At 36.3% G+C, this 23,438-nt stretch overlaps 1 protein-coding gene across 2 annotated transcripts in view; it reads right to left on the reverse strand.

Moving 5' to 3' along the window:
* Nucleotides 1–9,740: 9,740 nt before the first annotated feature.
* Nucleotides 9,741–23,438, reverse strand: part of LOC134539920 (uncharacterized) — a 159,664-nt gene continuing 145,966 nt past the window's right edge. For both annotated transcript variants that reach the window (XM_063382273.1, XM_063382271.1), the window contains one exon: nucleotides 9,741–9,997. In XM_063382273.1, the coding sequence (XP_063238343.1) occupies nucleotides 9,894–9,997 (104 nt within the window). In that variant the 3' untranslated portion in view covers nucleotides 9,741–9,893. The remainder of the gene's footprint in view (nucleotides 9,998–23,438) is intronic.

A 23,438-nucleotide genomic window follows, 5' to 3' on the forward strand; every position in this document is an offset into this window, starting at 1 on the left:
CATTGTGCGAATCTCCAAGCAGAAAGGTATTTTCGAGAAAGGTTTCACTGCGAACTGGAGTCCCGAACATTTCCGTGTGACACATGTTCGTGAATCAGAGCCTAGGACCTACTACCTCGAAGATTTGGACCACAAACCTATCCGTGGCGGCTTCAATGCCGAAGAGATTCAGCCTACGTTGTATCCCGATACGTACTTGGTGGAGAAGATTATAAAACGAAGAAATGGACTGTCCTACGTCAAGTGGTGGGGCTTTCCACCTCGCTTTAATTCGTGGGTGGCAGATGCAGACGTCGAGAAATCCACAAAACTTTAGTAATTTGTCTGTGTATTTTTTTTGTACTTGTAGTAGTGTAGTATGTATGTAATAAAATTATTTTTTAAAAGAACTTGCGATGTTTTTATTTTCTCAAACCTGTCACTTTAGTGGTACTTTTTTAAAGTATTAAAGTTGTTTGGTATCGATCAGAGATCGAACCAAGGACCTTATTCGATCTATTCAATCAGTATATAGATTACAAATTTATTTAATGAATTTTGAACATGGTTTATGGCAATTATTTTTTTTACATAAAATTAAAAATTATTGCATCGATCGGGTATCAAACCAAGGACGTACATCGATATAATCAAACAGAATTCAAATACGTTAATTTTTTGATGAATTTTGGAATTTTTTTCATTAAAATCAGATAATAAATAAAGATTTTCAAGATGGCGTCCAAATTTCAAGATGGCGTACATGACGTCATACTGCCGGATGATATATATGCTATGAAAAAAGTGGTGGGAGTCAGTATGCTAGCAGTCACTGTGAGGGAAGGATCGGTCGTCATTTTTATTTTTTTTTGCACTCGTCGGGTTCGAACCGAGGACTCCGAAATCCGTGTCGTTATGTATATTTTTTATAAATAATTTATTAAAATTTTAATATTAAATTTTTTTATAATTTTTAAAAATTTTTTCATTAAAATCGGATAATAAATAAAAAAGTTAAAGATGGCTACCATAACGGAAAATGCAACGGTGACGTCATCGTCCAATATGGCGGATAAGACATCACCGGAATTTTCGAGAACACAATGACGTCCTCCAAGATGGCGGATACAAGATGGCGGATCCAAAATGGCCGCCGGGGTTTAGGTCAAGGTCAAAGGTCAAGGTCACATCCATCCAAGATGGCCGCCGTGACGTCACAATCCAATATGGCGGACCGACAATCACAATTCACACCCAGAACCCAGTCCCCGGAGGAACTATTATATACTACTACTGTACATAATAATCATTATGTAATAACTTCCGGTAGAAGATAACAACATAAATCATTATCGTCTAAAGGGTCAAAAGCTACATGGCAGCCCATAAGTAGAACATGCAGATTTCGCGAAAAGATTCCGAGACTTGCTAAAAATTAAAACATTGTAGCATTATATGTGTTTCTTGATTGGGTGAGTTTATTTCACATGCATGTCAATGGTTACAACACCAATCACATTAATTCAGTGCTGAAGCCAACGCGTCCTAAGTGGCTCAGCCAAACATGGCAACGACTTCTCTCGCAGACGGTCGCCAATCACTAGGAAGAAACCGCTTATGCGTGTATTCTGTGTTCCAGACTAATAGGCGTTCAGATTTATTCGCGAAAAATGCCTACCCTTACCCATTAGTAGAGACCGGGAAAATTCGCGAATTCATTTCGCGATAGGCTAAAATAAAAATCGTTATACTTCAGTGCTGCCTCTGCTATTGGCTCACAACTCACCTGGATGACTCTAGGCCAATGAGAAACACCCAACCAAAGCTTTATCGAATCACAGGCTGCTACGCTGGAACGTCTCACAAGACAGCAGCAAATCAGTGGATGGCATTTGACCGAGTGTACGTAGAATTATGGAGTTCATCCTACAGGTCATTGAACCCGCGAATTTTTCTGGTCCCATTAGGGTCCTTCCCATACTCGAGTGCATTAGGTTTCTAGTCGGCACGGAGTTACGGCACTGCACTTGAGACTGTAGGTTGTCATAGCAACTGCCTATATTCCGAGCCCTTGTCTAACTCTGGAAGAGAATCCTAACATGATATGTAGGTATAAAGACCAGAAAAATTCGCGCTTTTATGACTTCTAGGATAGACTCCAAAACCCCCTACATACTCAGACAAATGCCACCTGCTCATTGGCTATTGACTCGTGACACCTGTCGACTGGGACGCTTGCGATTCGATACTTTTTTGGTTGAAGGTTTTCCATTGGCTCAAAGTCCTTCAGATAAACTGTAAGCCAATCACAGAAGCAATATAAAGGTACAATTGTTTGGATTCTAGCATATCGTGAAATGAATCTGCGAATTTTTCCGGTCCCTAGATATGTAACATCAAGCTGTGGTCTGGAATCCTGTTTTTATATGTGAAGGCCTGCACAGTTAAGTTCTTTCATCCATTGCTTAGCAGCTCTGCCAGTCTGCTGTACCTTCAAACCCACGTAACTCCATCACAGCCCACATAAGCACAGAATAAAAACTGCCTTTCTTCCAAATTAAAGAGAATATGACACTATCGCATAACTCTCGAAAATTATGGGACACAAAGATCATTTAAACATATTCTCAGGAGATAAAGTTTTATTAATGTATACCTGTAGGTGATGGAAACCGCTAATGTGGGAATAGAGAATTTAAATAAAATATTGTCTTTGTGGCATTTGCTTTATGATTGTTGTGTATAAAATACGTATTTATTAAAGGAACAAAGTAATAATTTTGTTAGGCTTACTGTGTTGACAATACATTACATATCTTTTTAAATAAATCTTTAAATACAGCCCTATTTTTAACTTTTAATATAGTGTGTGAATATTTTTATTCCTCATGATTAGGGGCAGGCAAATTTTCGCGAAAAGATCTGAACACTTATTAGACTGCAACAAGGTATGCCCGCATCTGTGGTTTCTTCCTTGTAATTGGCGGCCGTCTGCGAGAGAAGTCGTTGCCTTATCTGGCCTAGCCACTTAGGACGCTTTTGCTTCCGCACTGAATCACTGTGATTGGTGTTGTAACACTCGATATGTACCTGGGAGAAAATCACCGAATCATGAAACACAGACGATCCTATAGTGTTTTAACTTTCATCTAGTCTCGAAATCTTTTCGCGAAATTTGCATGTCCCTACTCATGATGAATAAGACACTACGACAGTGATGTAAATAAAAAAAAAATATTTACGAGTATTTTTAACAGTGTGTATTGTTTGCTATTTATTTATTTATTTTAATTGAATTAAGCGTATTTATCAAGTATATATTTTCAAATATATATTGTATTTTTATAGCTTACGCATTTATTAAAATATTTTCCTTTTTACAAGCTATATATTTTCTTCTACATTTCTTTCGTTTGTTCAAATTTGGAATTTTCTCTGTTACTGCAGATGTGACCAAGATATTTTACCTGTACAATATGATATATTTATAGTTTTATATTGGTGTCAGTTTTTTGTATATTTGTTTGATTTAATTTGACCATCTATATATAATATATTTATCTTACACATGTATTATTTAAATTTTATTGACGTGACAACGTCTAATAAATCTATGAACGCCGGCTGCACGCACGAAAAAGTGCCCCGTAAAGCACATTGTCCCACTACGATGTGTCCCGTTACGCTCATTGTACGCTTGCGCCCAGGGCCGGCGCGTCCATATAGGCGAACTAGGCAACCGCCTAGGGCGCCAAGTAGCTGGGGGCGGCGCAGCACGACACATAACAGCTGATACAATATGTTTAACGATTATTGAAACTAGATGAAAATGGATTTTTGTAAAAGTGTGGAATGTTTATATTGATATAAGTAATTATTTAAAGTCCACGGTGACCTCTTTATGATTTGTATTAAGTAAAAAAGTAAAAAAAAAAAACACAAGCCTGCTTACATTTGATTGTTGACAATATATTAGGCTTACATGATGTATTATGAGGCAAGGAAAAAAAATATTTCGGGTGTCTGGAAGGGGGGGGGAGGTATTAAGTTGTTTCGCCTAGGGCGCCAATTTACCTTGCACCGGCCCTGTATTGCCCCGCATCTCTCTACCACTCGATTGGAACAAATATCAATTTGACTTTTCAAACATGTTTTCGTCGTTTAAATTATTAATAGTGTGTAATTTAACGATCTTTCACCGATTTTTATCACGATCGGTACGGTTATTTAAAAGTAATGTTGAATTTTCAAATAAGTTTTTGTACGAACAATGGTGTTTTACAGTTACACATAATAATTCAAATTACACCCGGGATCTTTTGCACAATGTTTTAAAAAATATTGTAACACATTATAAATAAGTTTGGTGTATTTGGGATGCGTATTTGTTATAAAATCGTATTATAAAAACGAAGGAATATTATTCCCCTACTGTGCTGTCATCTACGGTGACGGACGCGAACCGAACGAATCGTGCTATCTACCCGTGTCCGCGGCAACCAGTCACTCTTTAATACATATTTTCCTTTGTTTATCGCGAGGGGCGTTATTATTAATGAATTATAAATAAAATTTCGTGCCCGTGGCCACAATTGCATATCATTTTGAGCACTGGAAGACATAAAAACGTAAAATATTCTCGATGAATTTTAATCTCGGTCCCAGCGCACCACGAGCGTCTGGGTTGGAGATTAAAGCCGAAATTCTTTCTTAAACTTACTAATACTTATTTTATTAACTGCAAGGATATTTTTATTAAATTCTACGTTTAATTTCACGACGAACAAACTTCGTCGTTAAATGTGTAATTGCGAAAAAGCGTAAAACATTCTCGACGATCTTGAAGTTAAATATCAAACATGTATAAAATTTATAGTTAAAATAATCTCTTCGTTAAAGTAATAAACATATTTGAATTATTGAGTGCAAATAAAAGTAATATTATCAATTAAATTATATATTTCATTTCACTCCTTCATTGTATCCATAAAAATTAGTGATAATTCAATAAAAATGATTCCATTTTATTCATAAAAGTATGCAATCATTTCATCTATGTTTTATTATGACGTTGTCACTTTAAACTATCGTCCATAAACCGACTTTACAGACAACCAATTTTTTTTATCTAGACCTGCGTATTTTTAATTTGCACATAATGTAATTTGAGCTAATGTTTTATATATGTTGAATAAATAATAATGTAATCAAAATGCATGAGTGCTGTGTTGTGTCACTCAGATGTTTCTGCAGCAGCTCACAGTCAGGAGGTATACGCATGTTCCAGCTCAATAACAAGATGGCTTCAAATGTTTTTCTGTTGAACAAAATAAATTTAAAAAGGGTTCTCCCTGAAATTCGACAATATAAATTCGCAACTATTATTAAAGTAATGCGTAATAAATCCTGCCTCAACTTATCTTCAAGGGAACATTAAAAAATAATTAACCTTTATTGCCGAAATTGTTGTTGTAATAAGAAATGACAAAACAGTTCACGTGTAGATGTAAGTTGTGTGCTGCCGCTGTCTTTCTTCTCCTCGGAAGCATAGGCCAATCGAGTGGAAGAGAGATAGATGCGGCGCAAGCGTACAATGAGCGTAACGGAACAAGGAACGTAACAGGACACAGCGTAACAGAACAATGTGCGTAACGGGACACTTTTTCGTGTGTGCAGCCACCGTTCATCGATTTATTAGACGTTGTCACGTCAAAAAGATAATTTATCCAAACAAAGGTTAAATACATTACAAAACACGTTAAAAATACAAACAAGGGTGAAAATAATTTTGAAGTGTCACTCTTTCTGCAAAGTCAGTAGCAGATGTTATCTAGTGTCTGTATCACGCACAGTTGTAAAGGAAAAAAAAAATATTTTTAAATAATATTACATTTTCAATACAGATGCACTAGGTACAGTATTTTGTTGTGATGAAAACCAGCTGTCATGCTCATAAATTTCATTTACTTCTTAACTTACTGGCGAGGAAGCCCTGTTTTATTTTATAACACTATTTTCAGTCATATTTCTGTCATGTAATGGCGGATGTTGTGAGTTACTGTAAACATAAATACGCGTAAAAATTGTGTTTTAAATATTTTTTTTGTATGTTGAAAGTCATCATGATATAAATAAGAACCCTTATTTTATTTGAGCTTAATGAATCGTTGACAGTTTGGTAATTGGTAGAGATCTGCAAAATTCGCGGTTTCGATGGCCTTCAGGATAGACTGCACATACCCCTGTACACTCGGGCAAATAACGCAAGTCCATTGGCTGCCGACTTGTATGTCGTCTCAGCTGGTTTGTCTGTGATTCAATCCTTCCTTGGTTGAGGGTTTATAACTGGTTGAGATTCGTCCAGATGAACAGTAAGCCAATAGCAAAATTATCTAAGAGGTATGTGTATTTGAATTCTAGCCTATCATAGAATGAATCAGCGAATTTTGCAGGTCTCTAGTAATTGTCAATGGAAACTAGTCTGTGTTCCATAGCAAGTAACCAAATCAGAATATTCCTGGCATGATTTTAATAAACCACGGGCAACTAGAATAAAACATGACCAGGCTTTTATTAAAAACTGGGTCAATGGATACATGACCAAGCTGTTTTAAATATGAAATAGGAAGCACAATCTTAGGTAGTTTACCAGAAGAAGGACTACCTATTATAGCTTCTACCATGGTGTGAATTTCAGATTTTTATTCAGTTTTCAGTTTGTGGTCCATAGAATCCAAAACAGTCGTCAACTCTAAATATATATATATATATATATATATATATATATATATATATATATATATATATATATATTAATGTTCAATATAGCTACCGTAATTTTGCACAAATATATTTCGAACTGATATATAAAAAAATGTAATTGAAAAATTCAGTCAATTTCGTTAATGGACAAGAAAGAATTCCATCAGAGAGGTAGAAAAGGGGAATTTTTTTGAAAATCAGAAAAATCCCTATTACTCCTATTATATAAAAAATATCGCATCCGTTGGAACGTATTATAACTCGCAGAAGTAGAACCAAACATTTTTAATCAAATATATATTTTTGATACGAACAACCATAACTGCAAGGAGTAGATAAAATAAGGGTTGAAAGACAACAAATTAATAACTCCCTTAGTATGCACACCATCGAATCCATTCACATTGTTAATATTATAATTGTTATTTATGAATTTATCGAAATAAATTTTTGAAAAAACGTAACATTGTCTTAAGGGGTTGAAAAATACAAGGAGTAGAATAAAAACATTACAATTTCCGTAAGATATTCGCTATCAAATGTTCTTATTTATTGTGAAACATTAAAATATAGTTTGAACCTTCGTCTGAAATATTTTTCTATAAGATCTACCATTAATGAAACGGGTGGAAAATAACAGTGGTTGAAGGAGGAAAAAATTAAAAACGTCCTTAGTAGGCACGTTATCAAACCTGTTCAAATTAATTCTTACCTTATATTAATAAATATTTTGTTGAAAAACTAATATTTGATACAACCAAATATTGTTGCTAAGGGTGAAAAAAAAATTATAACTCCCTTATTAGGTAAGCAATAAAACATAAAACAACAAATTGAAAATATTCTAAAAATTATCTAAAATTTTGGTCAGAACAATTTTCGATAAGATGAACCATTTCTGAAAAGGTTTGAAACTAAAATGATAAAAACTAATTTTAAACCATGAACTTACACTATTGAATCCATTCTTATTTATTTATAACTTTTTAAATATTGCCTTAAACTTTGGCATTAATAGATTTTAATATAACCAACCACTACTGCAAGGGGTGGTAATAACAAGGATTGAAAGAAAAAAATAATCATAACTTTTTAGTAGGTATATTATAAAATCGGTTAAAATTCTTTGCAACAAATATAAACGTTATTTAAAACCGTTAGAATAAATAATGTTTTTTTAAAATGAAATTACAATAAAAAACAGGAAATTAAATGTAAATTGAAAAATTTTCTTTCTATCAAATTTGTTAGTATTTTTTTAAAACATCTTAATATTTTCTTAAACCTTGGTTCAAAGCATATTTTTATGCGACCACGTATTAGTGGTAGGGATGAAAAAAGGTTTTCCAATGTGAAAAAAAAAATTAATACCTTTGTACGCATAATATGAAATTCGTTGTAAGCTAATACAATGCTGCGCATTGAGTGAAAGACATTCGAATTATTTCCCTGCATGGAATATGGTAAATTCTTTTATTGATCATTTTCGAATATTATAAAATAAATATTATGTCAACTACATTAAGTTCTTAAAATGATCCAGAAGATTATATAAGTATCCAGAACAAATTTACCTTAAACCTTTCAGTTAGTGTCGTGGAAGTCCTGCTAATGAAGTTATATTGTTCTGGAAACTTCATTAATTAAAAGTTGTATCATTAGGGACGTTTTCACTGTTTGTTTGGAGTACCACTCTCATGTGTGACATAAAAGTTAATACTGACCAGTTATCAGTGAGTGTTAATTCATGCAATCAATAAACGCACCTGCGAGGATTAAGTTAAGGTAGGGGTGGAACGATGATATAACCCTAAACGAGTAAGTCAGTGCAATAGGGAGCAACGGCTGGGACATTCCTTCCCTATTGTACTGCGTCATTTACTGATGCATTCTTGAGAATAAGATCAAAACAAAAGGCTTCTCAGTGGGGAAATAAAGATCAGCTTAAGGGCTCCGCCTACCCTGGCACACAGACGGTGCGCAGAGCTTCAGGAGAAACAACGCGATTTCAAAACTACTCAATATATCCGAGTGGGGGCTGTTTACGAAAATCATTTCAGAGTTCGCTGAGGGCCAAAAAGTACTTTTGATTTCGGATTAAGTATTAAAACTGTATTTTTAGAAGAGTTAAAATGGCTAAAAGGCGTGTATTCAGAGTAATTTTTAGGCGTAAAACAACCAGTACAGATTCTTGAAAGCACTTAAAGGACTTTCATTAAACTTTATCTTCATTTCTCAGCCATATAATGTTACGGTCACCGCTCAAATTTCAGAGTTATCCTGTGACGACGAGAAGATTGCGCGCCAGTTCAGAGGCGACACCGCGCTAGAAATACCATCGAGGTTCGCGATCATCCCGCCTCACTGACACACACACACACTTGACGATGCGGGCCCCTTGAGCCACAGCCAAGGGTTTTTAAACTGCTCAAGAAACATAACCTACTATTTTCCGAAACCTAAACTCTCAGTGTTTGTGCTAGAGGCCACTTATTTGACTTTGGACGAGATATGATCTTAAGGGGCCCGCCTCGTCAGGAGTGTATGTGTGTTGGTGAGGCGGAATGATAAGCGCGACTCTCGCTGGTATTTCTAGCGCGGTATCGTCTCTAAGCGCAAGGCTCTGAACTGGCGCGCAGTCTTCTCGTCGTCACAGGATAACTGTGAAACTTGAGCGGTGACCGTAAAATTATATGGTGGAGAACTGAAGATAAAGGTGTAATGCAAGTCCCTTAAGAACTTTCAAGAATCTGTACCGGTTGTTTTACGCCTTAAAATTACTTTGAAAACATGCGTTTTAGCCATTTTAACTATTCTAAAAATACAGTTTAAAAACTTAATCCAAAATCAAAAATACTTTCGGCCCTCAGCGAACTCCTAAATGCTTTTCGTAAGCATACCCCACTCGGATATCTTCAGTAGTTATCAAATCGCGTTGTTTTTCCCGAAGCTCTGCGCACCGTATGTGTGCCCGGGTAGGCGGGCCCGTAAGGAGTTCGTTGATATGAAACACATTTATTCTTTCCAAATGATGCATAATTGTGATGAACACAAAGTGAAACATGCCGAGTGTTTCCGGGAGACCCCTCGTAAAGGAGAACACAGTGCTAGTGTATTTCGGAGACTTGCTTCAGCTGCGCACTGGAGTGACTCTATGACAGCACGGAGTCCTGCCGCTTGATCGCCGGCTTGCTGAAGCATGTCTCCGCGACGGCTCCAAGCTTCGTGTCTGCGTCCATCACTTCCCCGCGGCCATCTGGAACACATATCACTTCACTGACACGAGTTCATTTCCAGAAACAGCTACCCTTGTATTCAATAACTCCACTGTTCTTGGCAAGTTCTGTTACCAAAAACATCGTAGCTTTCTTTATAATAATATATATAAATCCAGTTTCCTGATGTTTGTTTCCAGTGATCTCTTCACTAAGTCAACCGATTTCGATGAAACCTGGCATTGATATGTAACTTTTTTCAACTTGAGAGATAGGATAGCTTTTATTCCGATTAATGTTCTTAATAATTTATAATTAATAATAAATAATAAATAACCGATCGCCATGGGTAAACAAAAAATCATAGATCATAAACATACAAACAGTAATTGTGTGACATTTCTCTATGTCCAACACACTGTCATATAGCGCTATCCAGTTTGCTTTAACTCGCAGACAATAAAGCTCCGTGTGTTTAGCCCGAGCAACGCCGGGTACTGCAGCTAGTTTTGTTATATTATATTGTGTTCCAGAAATATTTTTTTTTTATTATAGAGTCTCCATAATATAACCAAAAATGATATGAAATATATTTAGGACACTTGAACAAAAATAGACATAGAATATTATAAATTATGAATTTTACAGCTCTAAGAAACCTTTATCTCGAAAACACTAAGAATAACACAGTAATGATGCATTCAATGTTATTAAGAGAGAGAGAAAAAATGTTTTCTTTCCTAGGCCATTGAAGCAACCACGTTGTTGCAGGAATTTTTACTGCTTGCATGTACACTAGGTAAAACTTAAGGTGCGTTGCTCCTGTGTGTTGCCTGGAATTTCCAAGCTCGGCTCTGAGCCACTCGGGCCGTCGTCGCTAAGGAGAACACAGTGAAATTCCCGCTCACAGGGAGTGTATTTTGGAGATATGTACTATAAAAACATTAGTATACAGTAGAGATATAGTAGGAGGGGCGTGATGCGCAGACCTCTAATTTCCGGGACGCCCGATAATAATGGGATGTGTACCGTAGCATGGTACAATGAAATGAAAATCTTTATGCACAGTCGGGGATTACGGGAGAACATTTTATACAAATATCTGTCGAATGCATAAATTATAGTAAATCCTCTCAGGAACAAACACCTTTCCCCTCCCATTCAATCCCCTCACCAAGTTTCGCCTGCAGTGATCACGACGAACGTGTCGAATAACATTATGTCCGCCATTTTGATTCCATCGCTTTCTGCCAACGGCGTTAGTGTCGACTGCAGATGTACATCATTTTGGCTAATGTCACAGACAGTTCTAGATACTATCGTGGGAGAAATGCTAATGTAACTGTGTGTCATATATTTTCTGTTTTATGTTGTACAGTCACTGACACCTTAGTGTATGGGCCATAATTCAAAATTAAGCATCTATGCGAGGTAAGGGTGATAATTTTTGGATTCAGTAATGAAGGTTATATGGTGCAGTAGCGGTGGAATAGTCCAAGATGTCTGGATTGTGCTGGTGTGCTACCCGGACGAGCTAGTAGAAGAGCTGTTTCGATTCTTGGAATAAAATATTCGGAAGCAGATACAGATACAACCACGAGCGGACGTGTATTGAAGAGAAATTACGGCAGTGTTCATTACTGTATGAGTCCCAAAAATATATAGGTCATCTGGCTTCTTTCTTCCACAGAAACAGGAGTCGCAGAAACCGACTAGATGGATGCGTTTTTCGACGAACTTCGGTATCTCCGAGAGTCTGGCGAAATTTCTATCACCAGATGAGGTTACTCCTCTGAATAGAGGTGTCAGGGTGTCCCAGTTCATAATCAGGCGATCTTCCTTCATTCTTGTGGTATCAATGTTGTATAACACTTCAAATGATTTCCTGTTGAGGAAAGTGACCTCAATTTTGTTCGTGGCCAGGAGAAACCATCGATATTCAGCATCAAAGCGCAAATATTCGATCAGGTTGAAGGGGGCCCCACACTGTAAAGGAAATCCACGTTTTTGTAAGGTGTCTACTGGGGAACTTTGTGATTTTCTTCCTGTGACATAATTGTGAGTCTTAAATGTTCAGCGGCTGTGATGCATTTTGTTTATCTTTACTTCTTGGTCGTTGGACGTAAAGTGTGAAGCAGTCGTCGCCGACTGGTTATTTTATAGTTGTCTGTTACTGGACCGAAGTAAATACTGATAACACAGACAACATAAAAATATATATTGGAATTCCCTGAAGTGATTATTTGCCGGTTATCGGGCTACTTTGTGATAAACAAGCGAGTTGGGTAAATAACTATTTCTGTAAGACACAATGATAAGGCCACGTCAGCTGAACTTACGGTGCACTATGAAGATGAAAGTTCGATGAAGGTCGACTGAAGTTCTAGTAGACCATTAGCAGTGACCAATGCATTCAGCACGTGGTGCTAAGCAGTTTTAGATAGACCATTTGATTATAAGTATCATTTCACTATTTGTACTCCTGGACAATTATCGTTAAAGCCAGGAAAGACGTTTGTACATTTAGTACAGGGAAAACTACCTATTTATCATATACAGCATTGTGTGCATAATAACAGAGTGTCTTAACAACTAAAACGATGATGGCTGAAAAACTTGTTAAAAAAAGGGGGTTGTCTGTAAAGTCGGTTTACGGACGATAATTTTACGTAATAACGTCATAAGAAAAGATTGATGAAAAATTGCATATTTTTTTAATTTTAATTTAAAATTTTTGTCCAAATATAATCACGAACAATTAGTTCAAAATCCCGCCTTAACCTGTTTGATATTATTGAAGATTTTCTCGCACGGAAGTTGACCGGTTCTTGCACGCTCGGCTCAAGCGGAATGTGATACTTTTTCGTGCTTGCAGCCGGTGTTCATCGATTTATAAGACGTTATCACGTCAAAAATAACTTTTATTCCAGTAGTAATGGCTGTTGTAAGTGCCCGCTCTGTATGCTGCGCTGCAGTCGAGCGTCATGCTTACATCATGGATGCAACAGGTTATCGCACGGATACAGAGGTTTTACTTAAGTCAGGCATGTTTGCCTGGTTATTGCAGCTCTTTCACAATAAATCGAGATAAAAGTTCATGAATGTCATATTAATGTACAAAATATTAAATAATTTTTTCTTAATTGGCATACTTATTTTTGTGCACCCAACCTGCAGGAAAAGTACAAGGTCCGTTTTCTTCAATGTTGATTCAAGATGAAGTTTAGTTCTTCGCGTTCAAACTCTATGTTGGATGTAGTTAAATTAAATCAATATTGAATGGCATTGGATAGACCAGCCCTAATACCACATGAATGAGCTTCATCAATCACCCAGAATGGGATCTGACAGTGGTGTTTCACAGTGTGAAGCACCGTTTGTGTAGATTTTTTTTTTTTTCGAAATCCAAAATGTAAACCTAGTAAATCTTACATGGTACTAAGCACTGCATAGCATGTTACTTAGTAGGGGGATCATAAGGATACTGTACCAATGTAAACACCGCCCCAGTACCCCCATGGGCACCGCCATCTTGTTTCATGGGCGCCGCCATTGTGTTTGACATTGGCTACCAGGGCGCGCCACCGTCGCAGCCACTGGGGGCCGCCATCTTTTTTTTATCATAGAGGCCGCCATGTTAGTTCAGCCTTTAGTTACCGGAGAGCGCCACCGTCGCTCCGAAGGCGGGAATTGTATACAAAAAATCCTGGGCGCTGGGTGGATTCGATCCCGGGGACGCACCAACATCGTGGTTACGAGGCAGACGCCTTGACCACTAGACCACAGGACCAGATGAAGTACAGGGAATTAAATAACGTACATATGATTAAAAGAAGCTATGCTTAAAAGAAGCTATGTCTTTAAAATTTCGAAAAGCAATACTAGCTATGCTTAAAATCAAAAAAAATATATGTCTATAAACCCCCACCACTCCACAACCACCATGTCTTTAAATTTAAAAAAATATGCTTAAAAGAAGCTATGCTTAAAGGCCCCGCCATACTAGCTATGCTTAAATTTCGAAAAAAAATATGTCCATAAACCCCACACCCCAAGTATGCCTAAAACCCCCGCAATTATGCTTAACCGCCATGTCTTTAAATTTAAAAAAAATATATGTCTATAAACCCCCACCACTCCACAACCGCCATATTTAAATTTTGAAAATAAATAAAATATTGCTATGCTTAACCCGCCATATTTTAAAATTGCCAACCGCTATGCTTAACCCATCATGTTTAAATTTCCAAAAAAAAAAACTTATGCTTAAGTCGCTATGTTTAATTCCCAACAGCCATGTTTAATTTCCAGTATGCTTAAAACAAACACCGCCATACTAGCTATGACTAAATAAACACAACCTCAAAAATCCCGCGCAGAGAGAGCGAGATGTTGTCCGCTGGAGCGTCACTCATAAACTGCGTAATTATAATTCCCACATCATATTATAAGCATAATAAAGGCGCCATGTTGTATGCTTAAAACCCCCGCCATACTACCTATGCCTATGCCACCATGATGTAAGCTTAAAACACACACACACACCAAGTATGCCTAAAAGAAACCCCCGCCATACTAGCTATGCCTAAACCGCGAAATTTAAATTTCCAACAGCCATATTTAAATTTGGAAAATAACCCGCCATGTTTAAATATCGAAAAGCAAATACCGCAACCCCACCACCCAGCGTATGTTTAAAACAAACACCACCATACTAGCTATGACGAAATACCTGAGAGAAACATAACCTCAAAAAGGCGCCATACTAGCTATGTCTACCCCACCCCCACCACCAGTATGCTTAAAACAAACACCACCATACTAGCTATGACTAAATACCTGGAGCAACCTAACCTCAAAAATGGCACCATACTAGCTATGTCTATCCCACTCCCACCACCAGTATGCGTAAAAGCCCCGCCAAACCAGCTATGACTAAATACCTGAGAGCAACATAATCTCAAAAATTCCGCGCAGAGAGAGCGAGATGTTGCCCGCTGGAGCGTCACTCATAAACTGCGCAATTATAATCCCACCATCATAATATAAGCATAATAATGTCTTTAAAAAAATGCTTTAAGTAATAAGCATAGTTAAAATATATAATATTGTGCAAACAATGTGTTAAGTATTAGGCATAGTTAAGTATTAAGCATAGTGACTATTACGTTACGTCGAATTACAAACGCCGTGCTGGAAACCTTGCTTGTGCGACCAGGAATATATTAAGCATAGTTAAGACCCCTACAGTTAACACGAAGCGTTCAGAAATTAAAAATAAAATGTAGATGCCGCACGATCGCCAGAAATAAATTACGTATGTTACCGAGGTAATAAAAAAAATAGCAAATAAGCATACATAAAAAAACTCACCGGAACGCATCCCACCCACCCCGGCGACTTGTAACAAATAAATTTAAATTAATGTTGTACAAACATCCATGTAGGAAAGAGTGTTGAACGATCGCTCGTGCGCCGTAGCATTAAGTAATAAAAAAAATAAAATGTAGATGCCGCACGATCGCCAGAACCAAATTACGTATGTTACCGAGGTAATAAAAAAAAATTAACTATAGGCGCCAACCCCACTCCTAGTATGCCTAAAACACCCACCCCCAAGTATGCCTAAAAGAAACCCCCACCATACAAGCTATGCCTAAATCATTTGCAGCCATGCTTAAAACCCCCCGCCATACTAGCTAAGACTAAATGGAGTGCCACATACACACTGCCATCTTTAATGTCACAGAGGAGAGCGAGAAACGTAACGTAAAATATGCTTGAAGTAATAAGCATAGTTAAAATTTATAATATTGTAAAGACATAAAAATAAGCATAGTTTAAAAACGTAGATCACCATTTAATAGTACTGGACCAGATAACATATACCATTGCGATAGCATGAATAAGCATAGTTAGGACCCTACGGTGCAGCAGTTGTGCGAAGCGCTAAAAGCAAAAATTAAACCCTACAGTCAACACGTAGCGTTAAGTAATTAAAAATAAAATGTAGATGCCGCATGAACGCCAGAAACAAATTACGAATGGTACCGAGGTAATAAAAAAAATAGCAAATAAGCATACATAAAAAAACTCACCGGAAAGCATCCCGCCCACCCTGGCGATATGTAACAAATAAATTTAAATAAATGTTGTACAAACACCTGTGTAGGAAAGAGTGTTGAACGATCGCTCGTGCGCCGTAGCGTTAAGTAATAAACCAAATAAAAATAAAATGTAGATGCGGCACGAACGCCAGAAATAAACCATATAGTTAAAAAAATGTACGCAAAGTTAAAATAAAAACAGTTCTAAGCCTACAAATAGCGCTCTGCAACATGTACCAATAAGCATACATAAAAGAAAAACTCACCGGAACACACCATTCCTACGCCGGCTACGAGTAACAAAATAAATATAAAATAAATGTTGAACAAACGCTCGTGTAGGAAAGAGTGTTGAACGACCGCTCGTGTGCCGTAGCGTTAAGTAATAAACATATTTAAAATTAAAAAAAACCCGCATGGAGTGGGCAAAGACCCAGAAAAAAACAAGAACACCGACCCGCTCAGCTGCGGCACGAAGCAAATAAGCATACATAAAAGAAAAAACTCACCGGAACGCACCCAGTACAACCCGGCGACATGTAATTAAAAATAAAAAAATGCAGACGAAGAGATATATTAAAAACTAGCTGACCCGGCGAACATCGTACCGCCTTAGCGTAGCAATGATGCACTACTTTATTTTGTATAGCTGACCTATCTTAGGTATGAGTACCTATTCAATTTGAACTGGAATCTATAATATCCTCCATATAAAAATTAATCCATAATTCCCTGGTATCACTATAACTGAAAAGGACCTTACTAATTTAATTAAATAAAAAACAAAATATATATTGTCAAAATAGTGTTTATTCCATAGGATTCAATAATTCCACTAATGTTTTTACAAATTGCTATTGAACAACTTGGCATTTTTAAGTAAACAATGAGCTCAATACCACACGCGCTCTATAAATCAACTAATAGTCTCTGTACCCCTCACTGCTTCTCTCTACTCTAATGCTTTTTGATAAACTATATTTTTAGTTTTATGTTCTGGCGCGTAAATAAATAATGTTGATGGTTTTCCGACACGGGAACAGGCGACATATAATTGGCCATGTGAAAAACATGGATTTTCTAGGTTGATGCCACATACACTTAGCGACTGCCCTTGCGATTTATTTATTGACATTGCAAATGCAAGCCGCACTGGAAACTGTAAACGCTTAAAGCTGAATGTCATAAGGTTACTTTAAAAATATTTATATTGTACAAAGTGTTGGGTTAGTTTGGAAATAATTTTATGTATGGTGGTTCAGTATTCTTAAATTTTCTAATTTTTTGTTAAATTTTTTCTTTCATAAGAATTTTCTCGTGACAATAACAAACACAACAAAAAAAGAATTAGTGAAATCGGTTCAGTCATTTACGTGTGATGGCGTGACCAAGGGAAATAGGAATTCATTATTCTTAAATTTTCTAATTTTCCGCACAATTTTCTTAATTTTTTCTTTCATAAGAACCTTCTCCTGACCATAGCAAACACAACAAAAAAAAATTAGTGAAATCGGTCCAGCCATTCACGCGTGATGCCGTGACCAAGGAAAACGGGTTTCATTTTTATATATATAGATAGTAACACCTATGTACGCCGTGTAGAGTGCAACCCGCACAACCGACAGCGTTTAACGATAAGTAAATTTCTAAAATATATTACAAAGCGGAAGCACACGTCTGTACTCCGTAGACGCACTCTGAAAACTGTTGACAAATTTCTCGTGTGACGAAAAGGAAAGCTGTTTTTCGACCCTGGCCCGCGCGCTATAGTAGCTTACAGAAGAGCCTAAGCGTGGAACACAATAAAAAACGTACAGCCCAGTAATACATGAAACCGCCGAATGTATGTGACAAAAACCTTAAATCAAGTGTAAATAACAACAAAAATTATATAGCAGACACTCACAAACGCAATACAGCGCAATGCAGATAAAACCTCAGCAGCAAAAACTCCCATGAAATAATACTCGCTTAATGAGACACCATGATGCAAAGAGTAAAAAGACATCCCTATACGTAAAACAAAACAAACGCGGAACCGCGAGGAAACAATAAAAAACATCGACAGCAAAAGCAAGAAAGGTTATAAAAAAAATACTAATTCAGTAACACATTGATGAAATAAATAAGGACGGACACCCAAATACCACTAGGCTAAACACAACCCATAAGTAAATCACAATAAACCAAAACCAGAATTTAAAAAATCTATCTACGAGAACAATATCATAAAACTACCACACTCTCCAACACACCAAATGGCATGACCCGATAAATGACAACACAATAAATATCAATAACCATGAATACCTACATAATCAAAATATGTTATTAAGCAACCGAAACATATACCACAGCCCACATAAGACCTCGCGAACGAACGACACAACACCAGAGACAAAACATGCTATTCCCATTTATTAAAAAGACGCACATACGAGTCTTTAGTGCTAGCCCAGCTAGTATACATTCATTAATAAATAAAATCGGTTATAGTATTTGTGTAGGCAAAGCGATATAGCCACAAGACGTTATTATATATAGTAATAAAGTGTATGTATAGCGATTAAATAATATATATATGTAAGTAAAACGTGTTATAGGCCCTACCCTAAACTAAATATGTTTATGTTTAAACTCTTATAGTCAATCTTTGTAGGAATATAAACATAAGTCGTTTTAACTGTCTGTGTAATACAAATGTTTATCATCAGCTCTGAGTAATTTGTCCTTCATATAAGTAAACATAGCATGTTATTCTAATAAACTATGTAACATTATAAAATAGTTATACCATCGTTACTAAATAATGAAACAAAAAATATTAAGTGTTATCCATCTTTCCCTTTCGCACATGCCATAGAGTGTGGTAATCAAAATAAGGAGTGTTGACACCCTGAATATTATATGAGTCATGTTGTAAATGCTTATAAGATTATTGTTCACTTCCCATCAAGGCTAGAAATAAAACAATCTCTATATAGTGGTAGAGGAATAATCAGAGACCAACTATAGTCTTCATACTAGTAAATAATAATAATTAAGGATATATCGGGGTAAATATAAGAACCTATATAACTACATCCCAATAAGCATAGGAAGCTCTGACGTTAATAACAAAACGTAAAATAAAAGGTTACTGGTTCAGGTAAGAATCTATATTCTACTACTATGCATTCCATTAAGTATAAGAAGCACTATAATCCCATTCCGACGAAACCTGAATAGAACACACCAGTAACGTTTGTGAAAGAACACACGAGGATATTCATATTAATAACCACTTATCTAAAATTCGTTTACAGACATAGCAAACACCGCTTCAACGATGGTCCAGGACACGACAGACGCCTCGGCGGACCACTAGTAACTTTCACATTGCTTGAGGGCAGACGTAAATAACACACACTGTGCGCCCCCGAAAACAAGCCTCCAGCAGGATAAAATAATACAATAAAATATATAAAACAACAAGGACGCCTTGCAAACGAGTAATTACGCCACCCATGCCTTTAAAACATATATAGTGAACGACGAAGCCCGACAACAACTTTATAGTGACAAGGAGTAACGAAGGAAATAATAATTACATGTGGTGTACGAACACTCATTTGCCCACCAACTATGTACTGCCTACTAGTGCTAATCCATTTATTGCCAGACATAAAATAACCAATTTTTTTCTATAGAAAATATCTTTACATTAAAATAAATAAGTATTGAAGTAACTGAAGCGTGTACACAAACAAAACTGTATATTTCTCATCATAAACGTTCTTGGAATTTGTACCCCCACATATATAATTCGTTAATATTATCATAATATAGTTATCAGAAATAACAAGTCAACTCGAAAAAACCAAACAACGCCTACAGGCATATTGCAACCTACATCGAAACGAGCACAAGACTCAAACCCAGACACTTCATAAACCCACAGAGATGGCCAGGAGAAATTACATTGCATATACTACAGATGCTGTGCTAAAAAGATACATGTATACCAATGAGAACAGGTGTAACCGCCATAACTGAAAGTATTATATAAAAGAAACAATACATTAATACCACAGCTTCAAAAAACACAAAACAGGAGAATGAACTAATAGAGCAATTTCAAAAGCCTAAACTAAACAGAAAATTAGGTAAATATTGACGTATACACATGAGAGTACAATTAAGTAGAAATATATATTAAAAAAATTACATTACCTAGCGTAAGAAAAACGCATTCAGAAAGACCAGACATCGCTTCCCCTCGCAAAAATGTTCAATGGTAATAGTCACAATCCCTAATAACATACATGTGAAATATAAAGAGTTAGACACCGACTTTAAAGAGACAACCACACGTTAAAGACGCGTAAAAGTTAAAGGACTAAGCTAAATGAATATAATGAAACCACATATACGTTTGCGACAAAACACGTTTCCTATACTAAATATCACATCCCAAATAAATCAAATTCATTATTTAAAAGAAAAAGGTTTTTTTTTGTTCACCTAAACGAAATCTAAGTTAAAAAACCCATATGGAAGAGAGATTCCGCATTATAATTAAGTATATTGAAAGGAATTGCGAACTCTAGAGACCTACCTTGTTCGCACAAATCATTTTAATTATGTATGTTCGCACAGAAGTTGAGAAAAATGGATTAGTGTAAGAAATTTGATGTTTGCTCAAGTGCTATGTAGTGACAAGAAACGATAGATACGGAATTATGTATATTTAGATACGAACCATACAATTATAACAATTTAAATACGAAACATATAAAAAAAATCCTCGGGTATGTCGTATATCTAGAACCATACTGTCACCACTAGTTGCCTGTACACATAATGAAGTAATAATAAAACATCCAATGGTTACAAACAGAAATATTACAAAAATATGCTCTTAACAATGACTAAGGTTATCCAGAAGCATATAGATATAAATATACAATTAAAAAGCAAACAAAATTACCAATAATATGAGTAGTATAGGAATGGGGTTCCGAGCGCACGGGTTCTGGGTGTGGAGCCGAGAGCCGGCTCCGCCATCTTGGATTGTGACGTCACGGCGGCCATCTTGGATGGTTGTGACCTTGACCTTTGACCTTGACCTTGACCCCGGAGGCCATTTTGGATCCGCCATCTTGGATCCGCCATTTTGGATGACGTCATTGTGTTCTCTAAAATTCCGGCGATGTGTTTTCCGACATATTGGATGATGACGTCACCGTTGCAATTTTGGTTACGGTCGCCATCTTTAACTTTTTCATTTATTATCCGATTTTAATGATTTTTTTTTTAAATTATAAAAAAATTAAATAATAAAATTTTAATAAAATACTTATAAAAATTATATTTTTACGACACGGAGTTCGGAGTCCTCGGTTCGAACCCGACGAGTGCAAAAAAAATAAAAATGACGACCGATCCTTCCTCAATGGTGACTGCAGACAGACTGACTCCCACCAATTTTTTTCAAAGCATATATATCGTCACCTAGTATGACGTCATGTCCGCCATCTTGAAAATCCATAATTTTAATGCTAGAGATTCGGGAAAAATTTAAAAATCATTAAAAAAATTAACTAATCGAAGTAAACAATAAAAAAATCCTTATAAACACCGTTGCACTTTTCGTAACGGCCACCATCATTTAATCAAGAAACTGGAGGTCACAATCTTGTTTTCATCCGCTAGAGTGTGCTGATACCATGTTAGTATACTTAACCGGTCACCACACCTTTAACCTTGACCTTGAAATTTGACCTTGACCTTGAAATATGACCTTGACCGTGAACTTTGACCTTGACCTTGATATTTTACCTTGACCTTTGACCTTGTCCTTGAAATTTGACCTTGACCTTGAAATTTGACCTTCACCTGGATATTTGACTTTGACCCTGAAATTTGACTTTGTCCTTGTTGACCATCATGGATTCGACATTTTATGTTCAGTACATGCTACCAGGAGCTACCACCTGCTGGAGTACGCCATCTTGTGTGTGTGTACTTGTATTATAGAGTACATTTCCATCTGGATAATTTTATTCTAACACACTACAGTGCAGTAATCATTTATTACTGTGACACACGCCATCTTGAAATTCGGCCGCCATCTTGAAATCATGTAATAATGTAGCTAGAAAAGCGGGAAAAAATCCAAAATTCATTTAATAAATTAGTAATCCATTTAATGATTGACTGGATCGACTAAGGTACTTGGTTCGATCCCTGGTCGATACAAAACAACTTTAATTTTAAAAAAATACTAAAAAAGTGTTAAGTTTGAGAAAATAAAAACACCACAAGTTCTTTTAAAAAAAAATTATTACATTAATTCAATACACAACTACAAGTACAAAAAAATACACCATAGTACCATCAATTTCATCTCTACAGCCGCATGCATTAAGAAAAAAATATATATTTATATACTTTTATTAACCTCACAGGAATCTTTTAGTGTATAATCGTTGTAGTAGATATATAAAATATGTATGAGGACAGGGGAGGAGGGAAAGGGATTCGGGGATTAGGTCACTTCCTTCGACCATGCACAGATGAAATAGTGACCGTTACATTTATCAGCCATGTACGCACGAAAAAATGTCCCGTTACGAGTAGATGGAAAATACCGGTTCTGGGACAGGCGCAGGATCCAGGAGCCGACCTTGAACATTGACCTTGAACCTTGACCTTAACGTTTGTCCTTGACCTTGACATTTAACCTTGACCTTGACCGTTAACTTTGACATAGACCTTGAAAATTTGACCTTGAACATTGACTTTGACCTTGAACATTGACTTTGACCTTGACATTTAACCTTGACCTTCACCTTGACCTTGAAATTTTGACCTTGACCTTGAAATTTTACCCTGACATTGAAATTCGACCCTGACCTTTAGCCTTGCAACCCTCGATGTTGCCAACCTGATAACGTCATCTAATCCATATGCTAACCTAACCTAACCTAACCTTACCTAACCTAACCTAAACTAAACTAAACTAAACTAAACTAAACTAAACTAAACTAACCTAACCTAACCTAACCTAAACTAAACTAAACTAAACTAAACTAACCTCACCTAACCTAATCCATATGCTAATCTATGCTAACCTAAGCTAAACTAACCTAACCTAACCTAACCTTAACTAACCTAAACTAAACTAAACTAAACTAACCTAACCTAACCTAATCCATATGCTAATCTATGCTAACCTAACCTAACCTAACCTAACCTAAACTAAACTAAACTAAACTAAACTAAACTAAACTAAACTAAACCTAACCTAACCTAAACTAACCTAACCTAACCTAACCTAATCCATATGCTAATCTATGCTAACCTAACCTAACCTAACCTAACCAAACCTAAC

The sequence above is a fragment of the Bacillus rossius genome, chromosome 16, assembly GCF_032445375.1.
Source record: "Bacillus rossius redtenbacheri isolate Brsri chromosome 16, Brsri_v3, whole genome shotgun sequence".
NCBI lineage: Eukaryota > Metazoa > Arthropoda > Insecta > Phasmatodea > Bacillidae > Bacillus > Bacillus rossius.